We start from the raw sequence: 15470 nt of genomic DNA on the forward strand, positions 1-15470 counted from the left end.
TTATTAAGTACTGGCCAGAAAAATGAACACTGGCCAAGACCATACCTGGGATTCTTAGAGAATGGCCGTGAATTACGTTAGTCTAGTGCTTATAAAGACAAAAAAACACAAAGCCACATATTTCCCACCTTCGTCCAATCAGAGGCAAGCATACATCCTGATGTACTTCCTGTCTGCATACCTCCCACCTGCATGTGATCAAGCACATGCCATGTAGCTGGGACAACCCACCTTGTTTATAGAAGAAAAAACATGTGGTTTATTATCTTACATGAACAGCCCCCAGCATTCCAGGAAGTTGTCTGTCCTTGGGCAAGAGGGGCTTACTGTCAGAGGTATGTTTGTTTTATGGATCTCTTAAGCACAGTAATTAAAACTTAAAACATAACTTTAGCTCTCACCGATTCCTACTAAAGGAGGAAAAAGAAATTAACAAGCAAAAACCTACAATGTTCATAGTGTGTAAATATAAATTTAATATATAATCAAGAAATAAGAAACTCAAAAAGTTTCTTATCTTCATAAGACTCTATGTTTCTGTGTAGATGTGTGTGCCTTTCCCATTTGGAACCCAAGAGAATCATAGAAAGAATACCTGTTCCAGTGAAGGGGCCATCTCCCAACTGTTTTATGGTCTGAAAAAAATAAACAAGCCCAAAGATTCTGAGACTCATTGCAGGTCAAGGCAAGAAACATGAAGAACAAGCTTTGAATCACTTTAGTATGGCAGGAAACACATTATGGAAGGACTCCGGAGCCAATAGAAGAGGATCCCTGGTCATCAGCCCTGGCTAAGTCTTCACGAAGATTAAAATTAAAATGTCAACAGTTGGAATCTCATTAAGTATATTTACACACACTAGCAAGAGTTTAAAATAGTAAAAGTCTAATTGTCACCTTCCAAGAATGATAGGAAACTAATTCTAGAAAAATTCGGTAAAACAGAGGACATAAGCAGTTATCTGGCTGTTCCTATGTGAGCTATAACTCTAGGAAACCAATTCATAATCAAAGAAGAGGCCCATTTTATAAAATTATTCTGCCTACAATTGATATGATAAAAATGCAGAGGTGAAAAAAAAAACCCACTCTGCAAGTTCCAGTGAACTGATCCATCTAGACACGGCGGATCAGTGGCTGCATCCTTCAGAAAGTGGGAAAACAGGCCCAGGGGCCTTCCAGGGACAGCATAGTCCACCACTGTCCAGAAGTGTCCTGCCTGAGTCCATGACACTGGAACCAGATGTAGGAAACAGGAGGCAAGGGAGGAGCTGCATCGTGATGACAGTGAAGGAGCCTGCAGGAACAGCCCCGCCCCTTCGTGAGTTCTCGGGAGAGGAAGGCGGTCAGGGGATCATCTCACTAACGATATTTAGAAGACACACCAAGAATGTTTCCTGTCCAGTGAGCAAGACTAAAGCCCTGTGTATTAGAATGCACACTTAGGTGATACCGCCAAAGAGAGGCACTAAGAAATACTTCCTTCTAGCAGGTCAACTTGTTCTGGAGGGACAGAGGGATGTGTGGTTGGGACACCCAGGGGCTGTCTTAACACTGCTGACACATGCCTGCCTTACAATACCTCAGTAAGTCATGGGTTTCTTTTGTGTGGATTTTCGGTATTTGTGTTTTATTCTACAATTTATAAAAAAGAATAAAATGTTTAAGAAACTCTGGCCATGTCAGTGCGGTAGGCATCTGATGGAAGGGACCGCAGGATGCTGGACAGAGGCGCTGGGAACCAGGCTCCCAGGATTCTGCTTCAGTGAAGCTTCTGTGTTGAAGGTAAATCGTCTTCATTTACAGGGGCAACTAAAACTTGACATAACATTTCAAAATACGCTGAGAAGCTTGTAACAAAGGATGTGCTCCAAGATATCTCAAGGACAGCTTTGATTTAAAATGACTTTGCTTGGGCTGGTGACATCACTCCACTGGCACACCTCTGGCCTAGCCCTGGTTGTCAGCCCCAGTCCTCCAGAAGTAGAAGCAGGAGGATCAAGAGTTCGAGGTCATCCTCAGCTATGTCAGGAGTTCAAAGCAAGCTTGGGACATGCGAGTCTTGGGTGGGGTTTGTAGGGGAAGACTTTGTGGGGAGCACAAAAGGCAGTTAAATGCTCAGTGTTCCTTGCAGTGCAGAGACATGTGTCCCCCCAGGAAATGTGAAGTGGGCAGCTCAGCACAACCCTTGATGCATCGTTCAGCAACTGAAAACACCACAGTGTAAAAAAGAGTGAAGTATGGAGGCCAGCTACCGTAGAACCATCTGGCCGGAGCCCTAATGGCTGCCAAGAGGTCACAGGAAATGAGAGTGTTCCTAGCAGCTATTCTGAGGAGCAAATCCCCTAGGGCAGTCCGAGCAGCGGTGTGTGAGGCAGCTGAGTCAGGGTGTGGCCCCAGGTCAGCTGGACAAGCTGCCAAGCTGCGGGTGTGGGAGTTAACCTTCCTCACCTGGATGAGAGGCTTGCCAGTGGTCCCTTCCGCGTGGTTCCATTTGGAAGGTGAAACTGAATCGCTGTATAACGCACCAGCACACACACTTGGCCCATCATCAGAACTTGATTAATGTTTGCCATGATTACCAACGTAGCAAAAGTTTCTGGAAATGTCAGGAGTGTTTCTGTCTTCAAAAACAATGTCCCCGAAGTAAGAATGCCATTTTAATAAGCCCCTGATCGAGAAGATAAAGTTACTACTGGCGATCCTTACACACCTATGATTTTTAATATATATAATTTTTACTATAATATACATATATATATATAATTTTTAAAACATTAGAATTTTTTAAAAGTATCCTTCCCATTACCATCATAAGTAGAGAGTTATAATTACAATAAGACCTCGAATTATTGTCAAGAACAGCCTTTTAGTGGGCAACTCGGGGCTACTTCAGATGCTATTGGCCAGCCCACGTGTCTAGCCCTCCTTCTTCTTCCCGTTGACACAATTACTGGGGAGCACTGCAGTAGCACTCTCCCTCCATGGCCACTGTCCAGTCATACAGCTTCCTTTGAAGTGTAACTAGACAATGAGAAACGTCAGGAAAAAGCTCCTTCCCATCTAATGGAGAGAAGGATTCAACAAGAGACTGTGTCATGGCCACCTCCATCATGCCCTGTGCCCCCCAACACGCACATGCGCTCACACACACACACACACACACACACACACACACACACACACACTTCCCTACTAAGTACCTCTGGATGAGACTGGCGGGCCATGCCCACTGCTAAAGAAACCACGGTCTGCCCACGCTATGGAGAGAAGAGAAAGAAGGGAGACAAATGACACTGTTGAAGCCGCTGATGACGACAACAGACTACCCTTCACATAAAATAATTTAGTGTTCTTACTGTTGAAACCACTATGACTGGGACGTCCCCTTAGCTGCATACCAGAGGTCCTTGATGAGTATGATCCGGCCATCACTGAACATAAATCCTAAGGCAATGGGACTGAGACATGAGGTCTCTGGAGCAGCGATTTGAGTCAGGAGCCTCAGAGACTAACATTATAAATGCAGTCTGTGAACTCAGGTGAATAAATAAGAAAGCATCTTACGAGAGACTTCTGATGCCTTCATGTCTGGTTCCTCAGTTCTCAGAATTGTGAGAAATAAAGTTCTTTTTTTCTTTTCTTTTCTTTTTCTTTTTTATTTTCTTTGAGACAGAGTTTCTCAGTGTAGGTCTTGCTGTCCCTGAACTTGTTTTGTAGACCCGGCTGGCCTCGAACTCAGAGACTTGCCTGCATTTTCCCTTGAGGGTGGGGATTAAAGGTATGTACCACCTGGCTAAGTTATTTTCTTTATAAATTACCCAGTGTTGGGCATTTTGTCATAGCAGTGTTTCCGTAAAAAGGCATTCCCCAAGATCCGTCTGTTGAAGTCTTGTCTTTCAGAGTGCGACCACACCTAAAGACAGAACCGTTACAGAACTGAGTCTGTTAAAGCGAAACTTTGCTGGGATTGGGCCTTTCCTCCCACCCCCCACCCTGACTGGTATTCTTATAAACAGAGGAAATGATACACAGAGGCACCGGGCAGGCACATCAAGAGAATCCATTCCTAGCAGATCTCAACTACAAGAAAGTTCTTCATGGGTCGGAAGAGATGGCTCAGTTGGTAAAGGGCTGGCTGGCAAGCACGAGGACCTGAGTTCATATCCCCAGGATCCACTCAGAAACATAAAGAAGCCAGAAGACCCCCAGCATCGGGGAGACAGAGAGAAAGGACAACCCCTGGGCTGGCTTGCCAGTTTAGGCGAGTCACCATGTTCCAGGGTCACTGAGAGACCCTAATTACAAAAATAAGGTAGAAAGCAATTGGCAAAGACACCTGGTATCAACCTGTAGACTACACACACACACACACACACACACACACACACACACACACACACACACAAAGAAACTAAAATTAAAAAAGGAAAATTTTCAAATCTGAAGAACAAAAATATACCACTTGGGTCACCAGTAAAAATGACAGAACCCAAATACATCAAGTGAGTAGGTAAATTAAAAACAACAACAAAAATCCAACTTCTTCCTGCCAGTAAGATGGTTCGTCAGATAAGGGCATTTGTCACCCAGCCTGACAACCAGAGTTTGATCCCTGGAACCCACATGATGAAAGACTGACTCCCAAAATTGTCCTCTGACTTCCACACATGTGTTATGACACAAGTGTGCATGCACGTGCACACTCACACAGTACAGGGTAAATCAATAAATTTAAAAGGAAAATTTTTCTCGCCTTTTAATTTCAATAAAACCTGGTTATTGTGCATAGGAGTGTGTCCCTCTTAAGTTTTTTTATATCAAGGTCCTAAATTCCCGATGTGAGATAGTAAAGAGATAATTAAGGTTAAATGAAGTCATAAGGGTGAATCCAACATGACTGGGGCCTACTAAGAGGGACAGACACCAGAGACATCACAGCAGGACACAGAGGGAAGGTAGCCATCTGCTAACCATAGAGAGATGGCCCAGGAGAAGCCAAGCCTCTGGTATCTTTATCTTAGACTAAGAACTAGGTATTCTGGCAGCCTCAGACAGGCCCACTCCTACCATGACTGTACACATGCTAACGGGAGCCATAAAAGGGAAAAGAATTTTAAGGGTGATTAAAGGGACAATTTTGGAGAGGATGTGCTTATATTGTGCAGCTGGCAGACAGTGGTTCATTCTCTCCTGCCATCTGTCTCCAAAGTCACTGCCCATTCTTCCATCTGCTCACTCCTCAAACGGCGAGGCTGGAAGGCCTGGTGTACTGGATCTGGGCCATCAAGCCTAGTGGACAGTGGCTGGACTCAAATCCATCCATCTCCATCCTGGTTAAGAACCAATTAAATATTTAAAGCTAGAAGGCAAAAGCAGTGGATTAACTGAAATTAGTGCTGTCACCAGGATGAGGCCTTTATTATCCATTCTTTCCATAACCCCTATTAGAATGATAACTCTAAAAGTAATCAGAATTCAGTAGAAGGAAAGGAGGTCTTGGGTACTAACACAACCCAACATTCATGGAAGGGAAAAGAAAAGAAGTTATAGCAGGATGGCTTCAAAGAAAAAAAATCAACGGTCTATTTCTGGTTGCCTACAATTGCACAATCAAGGAGGAAATGTGAGAACAGGACAGGTTATTCCAGGAGGTTCTAGACCCTCAGGGCAGTACTACAGGCCTGGGTTAGGGACAATGGGTCACTAGGCAGCTCAAAGTCTCAGGCCATGCTTGGAAGAAGGACGTCATCCTAGACCAGCCACCTACAAAGCCCTTGTAACGTGCTCAGGACAGCCACACAGCAAACCCACAAAGGTACCATCATGCATGACTGACAGATTTCCAGCCACTGGATGCTGAACAGATCCTCCTACATGACCTTCCATGGATGTCAAACGCGGATTTATTTCTGGGGTACCACGACAAGTTTTGACTGTCACTACTTCCAATCCAGTGAGGACTGACTTGAAAAAACAAAACGACTTGGTTATTTCTTAAGATGGGTATGCAGGGACTGGAGCGCTGGCTCAGTGGTTGAGAGCATCAGCTACTCTCCCAGAGGACCTGGGTTCAATTCCCAGCACCCACAGGCAGATCACAGCTGTTTGTAACTCCAGTCCCAGGAGATCTGATACTAATGCTCATAAAGTTAAATAATTTTTTTTAAAAAAAAGATGGGTATGTATTCTCTGTGTATAATTCATTTTAATGTTCATTCACCTTTAAAGCCCCTCTGTACACAGAAAATAATAATCCTGGGCTAAGGAGATGGTTTGGTGACGAACGTACTTGCTGCGCAGGCAGGAAGACCTGAGTTTGAACCCCCAGCTTGGCAGCTTGCGTCTGTAATCCCAGTTCTAGGGGGCAGGTGGGTACCCCAGTGTGGTGGAGGAGACAGCAGATCCCTGGACCTCATGAGTCAGTCTAGTCGAATTTGTAAGCTTCAGGGTCAATGAACCAACCTGTCCCCAAACCAGAGAGTGCTAGAAAAAGACACCTGATATCAGCCTCTGGCCTCTACATGGACATGCACACGGGTCCCTGCTGCCGCCCCCCACCTCCATATACACATACAGGAATATATATGTGCCCCCACCCTACGTGCAGAGGCAGAAATCACAGACACACACACACACATTGAGGGGGGACATGCACACACCCAAACCCCTGTAGATATCTGCTATCCAAATAAGTTTTCTCAAACAAGACATGAAAACAGCTCCTCCAGGCTAGAGGTTCTCATTTTGCTGTGCATTAGCTCCCTGGGTGTGGGGAGGGAAGGGTAGAGCAGCGGGTAGAAACAGATTCCCAGGTCTACCCTGGTAATAGAACCCAAGAACATTCACCTACAACTTCAAGTTTTCCCAGTTATTGACAGGTTGTCAGGCCAGAAGATGCATGGACACATTTGCCTTTTTGGTTTCCCATAAAAATCCCAAACTCTGCTCCCGGAGCAGAGGCTTCCCACTGGGAAGGCAGCGAGTGCACAATCCACCAGGCAGGGAGAGATCTCGCTGCCACCCAAGTTTTCCAGCAACACGGAGTCTCCCGAATGGGCAACGAAAGCAGCCGTGACTTTGGGTCCTACCAAATGATGCAGGTCATAAAAGCCAAGGAGCAGAGAGGCCGAGAGTGTAAACAGAGGTCCTCTCCGGAAGCTGAGGAGGTCTGAGCTCAGTCACCTCTCCCAGGTACACCCTGTGAGTCACTGGGGGCCTGTCTACACGAAGGTGGTGACAGGGTTATTTAATCAAACACCAGCCATTTCCCAGAAAAACTACCTCATCGTTTTAGCGAGAGAGAAGGGAAAATAAAGGAGTTGTTTCCTGATCACTTCATGATGGAGTCACACGCTGGGCTTGCTTCTTGAAGGTCTGAGTCATCAAAGTCTGTCTTGAACTTTGAAATCTGCTGCCAACATTGTGCTAGCACCTTTGCCCATAAGGCCATGGCCTTTGGTGTGGTGTCTGCATGTGTGTGACTCTGGGCACAGTCAGATGGACAGCCCAGGACAAGAAAGCATTGGTAACAAGACTGTCATGGCATATACCACAACCCTTGCACCTGCCATTTCCATTCAAGTCCATTTTGTAAGAATTCTTTTCAGATTTATTTGTAAGGTATGTGCATGGACGTATGTAAGAATGTGTATATGTGCACACGGGGGTGCAGGTACCGGGTTCTGGTGGAGGCAGAGGCCGGAGGAGCCAGAACCCCCTGGAGCTCAAGTTACAGGTGGTATTGAGCTACCCAGAGTGGGTGCTGGGAACTGAACTCCGGCTCTTTGCACAGACAAAGAATATTCTTAACTTCTCAGCAGTTTTTCATCTTTAAAAATAAATAAATCAGCTGGTAGCACAGAGGCAGGAGGATCTTTCTGGGTTCAAGGTCAGTCTGGTCTACACACTGAGCTCCAAGTCAGACAGAAATATGTAGATATCCTGTCTTTAAAAAAAGAAAAAGAAAAAGACCAAATAAATAAATAAATAAATCAGATTAGAAGTGGGGAGTTTTATCCTAAGTGAATCCAGCCCGAAGAGGTAAGAAGGCTGTCTGGGCCTCCTTCTACTGTTTGGCTCCTTTCAAATACCCAGTCACATATTGCATGCTTTGCTCAATGCTGTGTTCCCAGAAGAGTACGATGTTTCTGCCTTTCTGTCTTCTGGAGTTCATACTTAGGCTAAGGACACATCAGTCCAAGCAAGTCTCTTGCAAAGCCATGGGCAGCAGCAATCTGGGTCGGTTGCTCTGTATTCAATACCTGTTTGAAACATGGGAGCGGTGAAAGACCAGTTCGCTAGTCACAGCTTCATTATAACAGGTCTTAAAAGCATCCCCCGGGGGCTGGAGACATGGCATAGTGGTTAGGAACACTGGCTGCTCCTCCAGAGGGCCTGGGTTCAATTCCCAGCACCCATGTGGCAGCTCACAACTGTCTGTAACTCCAGTTCCTGGGCATCCGACACCCTCACACAGACACACATGCAAGCCAAACACCAATGCACATAAGAGAAAAACAAAAAAGCATCCCTCGTGTGCAGGGAGAATGGACACCGGAGCTCTTTGTGCTGAGACGCTGAGACACACAAACTCAGCAGTCCTGCGCTGGCTCATTCAGCAGCAGCATCACCCTCATGGAATCATGTAATCCTGCAGCAGGAACTCAGGGCAAGTGTGCTACACTCACCCGGCTAGCTGGGCTCAGCTGCCTTTGGTGTGTGTGGGGGAGGGGAGACACTCATGCTATAGGTACAACCAGCACAAGTTACCATTATCCTTCCTTTTCTACGACAGCCCGGGGTCATCAGCACCCTCCTGAGAGGACACCAACTTGGCTAACTAAAACAAATCTACCACTAATTGAGTGCCTGAGAAGGTTTTAGTTCAGTCCACACAGCCACCATATAACGCAGATCCTGTCACCAACTCTGAGGAAGCAGGCTTTGAGAGCTGATGTCAGTCCTTCAAAGTAACATAGCTCGTGGTGGCTGAGACATGAGCAGCTGACTCCAGTGGAGTCATCCTAACCTAGCACTTCCTGACTAAGCCAGCCATTGTTACTCCCGCCACCGATAAAACAAGCATGGAAAAAAAATCTGAACTTTACACTCGTCTGTTATCAAAGAATTAAACCTAAGATTTGTTTGTAAACTGGCCTGAGGGGCTCCCGCACTGGTGCCTTCTAGCGACCTCCTACTTTAGTCCTGGACCACAAGTACTTGCTTCTACAGAGAAAGCAACTGTCCCCTAAAAGGATGGGGGTAGGTATTACCTGGTTACTGCTGAGATGGGGATATTTTCAAACACTTTTTCCCAAGTAACATCCATGCTTGACACAAATGTTTAAGGAAAGAAAACATTATAGAATCAGGCTTATGGCTGTTCCGTCAAGAAAAAAATGTGCCCAGTGTCGTTTCTAATCATTGAGAAATAAAAATGGTTTAGAGGATCTTTTTACTATACTCAGTAAGTACCTTTCCTTTGTGAAACATAAGAAAATTTTAGTTCACTCGCGGGCACCCCTTCTCACCAATGTCCTTCTCTGTACAAAGCAACCAGCCTTCCAGGCCATCAGATACACAAGAGAGAGCTATGAACTACCAGGCATACACTAAGAGCTCAATTAATGCTGCTGCAAGAATAAGTGGCACTCACTCACCTCCTACATGCTAGAATGAGGAACTGGGTACCTCCAAATTTGAATAGCCCTGGGTGTTGTGGTCTAGGACCACTGAGAAGTGGCTTCAAAGGTACCTCTTGACTGACATTCTGAAATCGCCCACCTTCTATTTTTAACTCGTTTCTTTATCTTCAGGCCAAAACAAAAATTAAAAACCAACCAGCTTCCACTGGGAATTATTCTTCATTCACTCTTTGTGACAAGATATTCCCTTTCTTCTTCCTCCCCTCCAGGAAACATTCATTTCCATCTGTTGGACAGTAGCATCAGAGAAGAAAAGTCTAGAAGCTGCAGTCCACAGTCACAAACACCAGATATGGGACACCAGAAAATGAAAAGGACTCTTAGATACAAGGAAGTACTAATACTGAGTTAAGAGCATCTTGAGGGTGTTTGTTAAGTTCTTACTGTAAGCTTTGGTATTAAATGCAGGATGTGGGCAGTGTAAGAAACAGAGCAGGAAGGTGAGAGAAGCCACCCTGGCCAGGAACCACCTGTAGCTCCCTTCTTAGTTTCTGTATCAGCCATAGAGTCCCAAAAATACCAAATCAGAACCAACTGTCTACTCTATCGGATGGGCCCTGTGCACTGGGATTAAGTTAAGATTCCCTGTGCTTCCCCATGGCTCTCTGCCTTTCTTCCTGTCCCGGAGAACACAGGGGGCTTGTGTTTGTCACTGTTATCTCTCCCCTGACTCCTGGAAGTCACTACCTTGTTTCTGGTCCTTTCAACGTCTACCGTGCAAAACTGAGAGGATGGGGAAGCGTCACTCTGCTAAGTGTGGAACTCACATCTGAGTCTGAGGGAAATCTCGAAGTACGGCTGTGTTGCTTCAAAGTAGGGCTAACTCCAGGGCAGAGGCTTAACTGCGCTGACATGATGGCCCACTCAACTTCAACCATTCACACACACACACACACACACACACACACACACACACACACACACAGAGCATTTTCTAATAAGCACTTTTAGATGCAATCACTTCTCTCCGCATACCCTTTCGTCTGATTTCAACAGAAGGAAAACTGCAGAAAAGCTGACCTCGCAAACCCTCTGTGCCTGGCCAGTGCAGAATGCTCAGCTCTGGTTTCTGTCAGGGGCCCAAGCAGCACAGTCAGTCTGTCCTTACATATGCTCAAAACCCAGACAGCGACTGTATCTAACAATACAATCACACATGGAAAGTGTACTGGTTAAATTAGGTAAGACTGACACACAATAGTTTCACTCGACAAAAGGGAACCTCAGCTAAGGAATGGCTTCTGTGAGATCGGCCGACAGGCAAGTCTGTGTGGTCATTTTCTTGATGAACGATTATTGTGGGAGGACCCAGACCATGGTGGCCAGTACCACCCCTGGACAGGTAGCCCTGGGTTCTGGAAGAATCAGACTGAGCAAGACATGGGGACTGAGCCACTAAGCATTGTTTCTCCATGGCCTCGGCTTCGGTTCCTGCCTTGACTTCCCTCCATAACAGGACTGCAAACTTTTCCTCTTCCTAGTTACTTTTGGTCATGACGTTGCCACAAAAGGCAGCAAACTAAGACAGAGAGTTAAGAGACAGCAAAGATGGGATTTTCAAGTTCAGCAAGTCTCTTTTCCTTTTCTCGGTAAACACAAACTCATGAGAACAAAAGGCACAGTTGAGTAAAGCCCCCATGAAGATAGTGTTTACAACTGGTACAAGAGGGCTACACTTTTGGTAGCACATTCCTCCATTTGATGATTTACTCATGACTCTTAAATCAGGAAATCTAGTAAGATGTGTAAGGGCTTATAAAATCTAAAACTGTCGTGAGAGCAGTAAGCACAAAACATTCATTATCTAAACTATTTACACTTTACAGGGAGAGGAGACCTAGTTTACTTTCCTAAGCTTTATTTACTCCCTTTGCAAGCAAAAGTTCCGAAGGTGGGTAGTGGAGGCGGAGATTAATTTATACTGAGGGAAATAGCATCCCAAAAGACCCAAGAAAAGATAATTATATGACTACCTAGAATATTAGCGATAAGGTGTTGACTTCACTCCCTATGACAGATTTAATTAGAAGGTGGCAATAAATGTTTCCAGGTGTTTAATTAAGTGTGATAATTATTTCTGTCCCTAAACAAAAATGGAGTCATACGTTTACACTGCAAAGCATAATGTTGCCTTAGTTAAACCGGCGTGGAAACACCTTTGTGTAATACAGGATTCGTTGCATGATAAAAATATCTGCTGTGATAAGCAGCGCTTAGAGTGATTTATCAGCTCTCACCTTGCAGCCACCAAAGCAGGCTGGTGGCTGAAAAGCCGCCCTGCTAGGGTTCTTTCTTTTCTTTAGCTACAAAGTTTTGTTAGCCATGCACCTCCGGAAATAATTTGTATTCAAAGTGTCCTTTCCCTACCAGCATCCAAGAGGATTCTCAACAAAGATGTGGAAGACGTTTCATGGGAATTCTACTTCCATAGCAAGCACACAGCAAAAATAAACTGAGCCGGAGGAAAACCAGAAATTGTGACTAGAGGGGAACTTGGGAACAACTCAAGCGCCAGTACGTCTGTTAGGATGCAGCAAACTGATGAAGGAATCTTTCTGGGTAGAAGTAGGCCCTGTGCAGTGAGAGTTACTGATGACCCCTCCCCAATAAAAACAACTTACAGTAGGGATGAAACTGTCAGACTTAAGCAACCCAAGGACGACGTTACTGTTTCAACACTGGGCAGTAACTACAGTTGCTGGTGCTGTGAGTTAGGAAATCAATCAATTTAGAAACGTGGTGTTGCTGAGTCAATGAACATCTTACAGATGCCCAAGTCGTTTTTGGATCAGACTGGTCTTGAAAAAGCATATCAGCAGTCCTGGGTCATCAGGCCCTGGGAACCCATCAGGTGTTCTCCCAGCAGGTGCTGGAAGCTCGGCGCCACGGGTAAGCACGTGGGACATTCAGAACCGCACACAGGCATACAACTTTTTTTCACCGCATGATCTTAAAGCAAAACTGGTCGCTGACGGTTTTACAATGCAGGATTGGATAACAATCTGAGGCCAGCACCTCAGTCTGCAATCTGGGGCATCCTGAACACAGGCAACCCTTGCTTCAGCGCTTGAGGCGGGTTATCGGGAGGACATGACAAGAAGAAAGTCAGAGAAGAAAGGGAGGGGTGTGGAGAGGGGTTCAACGAAGGAGTTGGAGGAGGTCGTCCAGGCGGTAGACTCCCAGCAGCGGAACCGGGGTCCACAGTGCGACGCGGGCACGGTAAAACTACGGGACTTCCCGAGTTGCGGGCTCCCACGCGCTCACACTCACTTGCACTCCTCACACGCGCCCACTCACACCCACTCTCAAGGCCGAAGCTCTGGGCGAACTGCAAGTGCGTCCCCAGGAGCACTTTAAAAGTCCCAAAATAGTGTCCGGTTTTATCATTACTATTCTTTTGATCCTACCCCCGCCTCCCCAGCCTCCACTCCTAGGAGGAAAGCACTTACTCGGAGGAAGGGCGCGGTGGCGCCGGGACGAGAGAAGAGCGGGGCGGTCCCGCAACGTCGACCCTCGGAGGTTGGACCGCTGGCCGCTCCCGGACCCCTAACAACCCCCGGCGGGCCCCAGCGCGGGAGAAGTGGAGCTCGCCCCTGGGGCGGGGCTGGGAGGAGGCAGGGGCGGAGCCTGCATGCCGGGGCGGAGCTGGGAGGTGGACGAAGGGAGTGGCCAGGTTGCTGTGGCGAAGCAGGGAGGAGGTCAGGGGCGTGGCATGGTGGGAAAGGGGCGTGGCCGGGGCAGGAACTCTGCGGAAGGGGCTGTTGGGGAGGGGCTGAGTTGCTGGGCGGGAGGCGAAGCAAAGGCCACCAGCTAGGGCGGGGTCTGGAGGCAGAGAAAGAGCTGTGTGGCCAGGAACTGGTGGCGGAGCGGCTGGATCAGCACCTCTGAGGGCCCCTGTACTCAGTGGTCGGTGCCACCTACGGAGGACAGAATGGGCGCTCACAGAGTAGCCCAGACCTCTGGGTGCTGGCGGCCAAGACCTGCTTGAGAGATCTGTTTCTTTGCATAAATGAGATCACTTTCCTAGTCGATGTGTGGTCAAATAGTGCCGAGCTCATTTACACCCTGCCTGACACTTTACCCATATATGTGACTGATGACTTGTGGAGGTCTCTGGATCCTGCCTCCCTTCCATCCTTTTCGCTCTCTCCCTCCTCGTTTAAAGATTACCCAGTGACATTCTAAGCGCTTGCAGATCTTTGCCTTCCATTGTCACAGCTGTGGGATACCATCTATCTCTGGGTTAATGTCTCCTGTTGACTTCTTGCGGGAAGCCTGTGGTCTTGGACATGCACACTTAAACTCACACACTTTAGGATGTGTTTCGCTTTACCTGAGGAACAATAGACTCCAGAGGAAACAGAAGGACAAAGCCGACTCTGGGACTTCCTTCTGTTAAAAGGCTGTTCCTGAGTGACTATTGTAACTGGCAAGGACCATCCACGTGGGAGTAAGAGGAACCTACCTGTCGCATAAACATTTACTAACACGACTAGCTCTGTGCAGGGTGTTGAGAACAGTATTAACTAATTTAATATGTGCACGTGACCATTCTAATCTTCTCAACAGTCTATGAGATAGGTCAGAATTTAGTGATCAGAATTTAGTGAAAAGAAGGAAAGTGTAAGAGACTGCTCAAATAAAGCTGCACACCAGGAAATGGCAGATTGGCTGGAGCAGAGGAAAGAAAGCAAAGACTGGGTTGCTGAAACAGACAACATCACAGCGGCTTGGGTTTAACGCAGAACACCACTGTCCACTGTCCAGGCCTGTAATGAGGCATCAGAGGTACCAGACAATTTTTCTGGAAGGGGTACTCTGAGCTGGGTTTGGATAATAAGTGGGAACTTCCCAGTCTTTTCCAAGGAAGGAGCAGTGGTGCTGTGTAAGTTTCCTTCTAGATGAAAACATTCCATCCTGCAGAAAGCTCCTGTAGGCAGGAAAATAAAAAAGCTCAAAATAACTTCAGGAAGTCCCTGAAACGAATCAGATTCACTATGGCCCTCCCTTCCAGAGTAAACAATAAAAACAGACAGGAGGAAGCTGAGCGGCAAGTACCAGCACCGCAATGTGACCAGACCAGCTGCCCGGAAGAAAGAGAAACCACCTGAGTTGCTTGGAAGTTTAAAACAGAGCCACCCTGAGAGAACACTCTCCAAACTGTCGAGCACAGGTTGTGCACCGTACTCCAGGTTTCCCAGCTTTTGTGAGCTGTCACCCATGCTGGGTTGGGCTTTAGTGACGCAGCTGTCTTTGAGTCATTTCTGCTCCTTTAACCCCTCACCCACATCCCTAAAAGTAGCCCCAATAAATCTCCTTGGTTCACCAAGTTGGACTTTGGTGGTATCCATACTTTGGGATCACTCTCTGGGGTGCATAGACATGTGTGTTTCGTCCCCCAAAAATGTTTTGTCACACGGTAAGTGGCAAGCATTTTCCCACATTACAGAGGATTGGGGACCAGGTACTGTGGCGCATGTCTCTCAGCACCCAGAAGCAGAATCAGGTGGGTGGATCTCTGAGAGTTTGAGGCCAGTCTGGTCTACAGAGTGAGCTCCAAGACAGCCAAGGCTATGTAGTGAGTTCCTGCCACTCTACAAAATATCATTATTACTAATATTAAAGGAATAATACACAAAGGACCGGAAGAGAGGAGGAGGTGTGATTGGACTGGTACTAAAGCAATAGACCAGAGTCAAAACTAAAGTCTCTCATCCTCCAGGACCCTTGGGTGGAGGAGGCAGAACAAAACATCTGTTTCAA

General features: G+C 46.6%; 1 protein-coding gene across 1 annotated transcript in view; it reads right to left on the minus strand.

Moving 5' to 3' along the window:
- Tnfaip8 (TNF alpha induced protein 8) overlaps nt 1-13296 on the minus strand; it is a 115433-nt gene extending 102137 nt beyond the window's left edge. The window contains exon 1 of the mRNA XM_048419060.2: nt 13157-13296. Within this exon, the coding sequence (XP_048275017.2) occupies nt 13157 (1 nt within the window). The 5' untranslated portion in view covers nt 13158-13296. The remainder of the gene's footprint in view (nt 1-13156) is intronic.
- Nucleotides 13297-15470: the final 2174 nt, after the last annotated feature.

Source organism: Myodes glareolus, chromosome 13, assembly GCF_982192425.1.
Source record: "Myodes glareolus chromosome 13, mMyoGla1.1, whole genome shotgun sequence".
NCBI classification, from domain to species: domain Eukaryota; kingdom Metazoa; phylum Chordata; class Mammalia; order Rodentia; family Cricetidae; genus Myodes; species Myodes glareolus.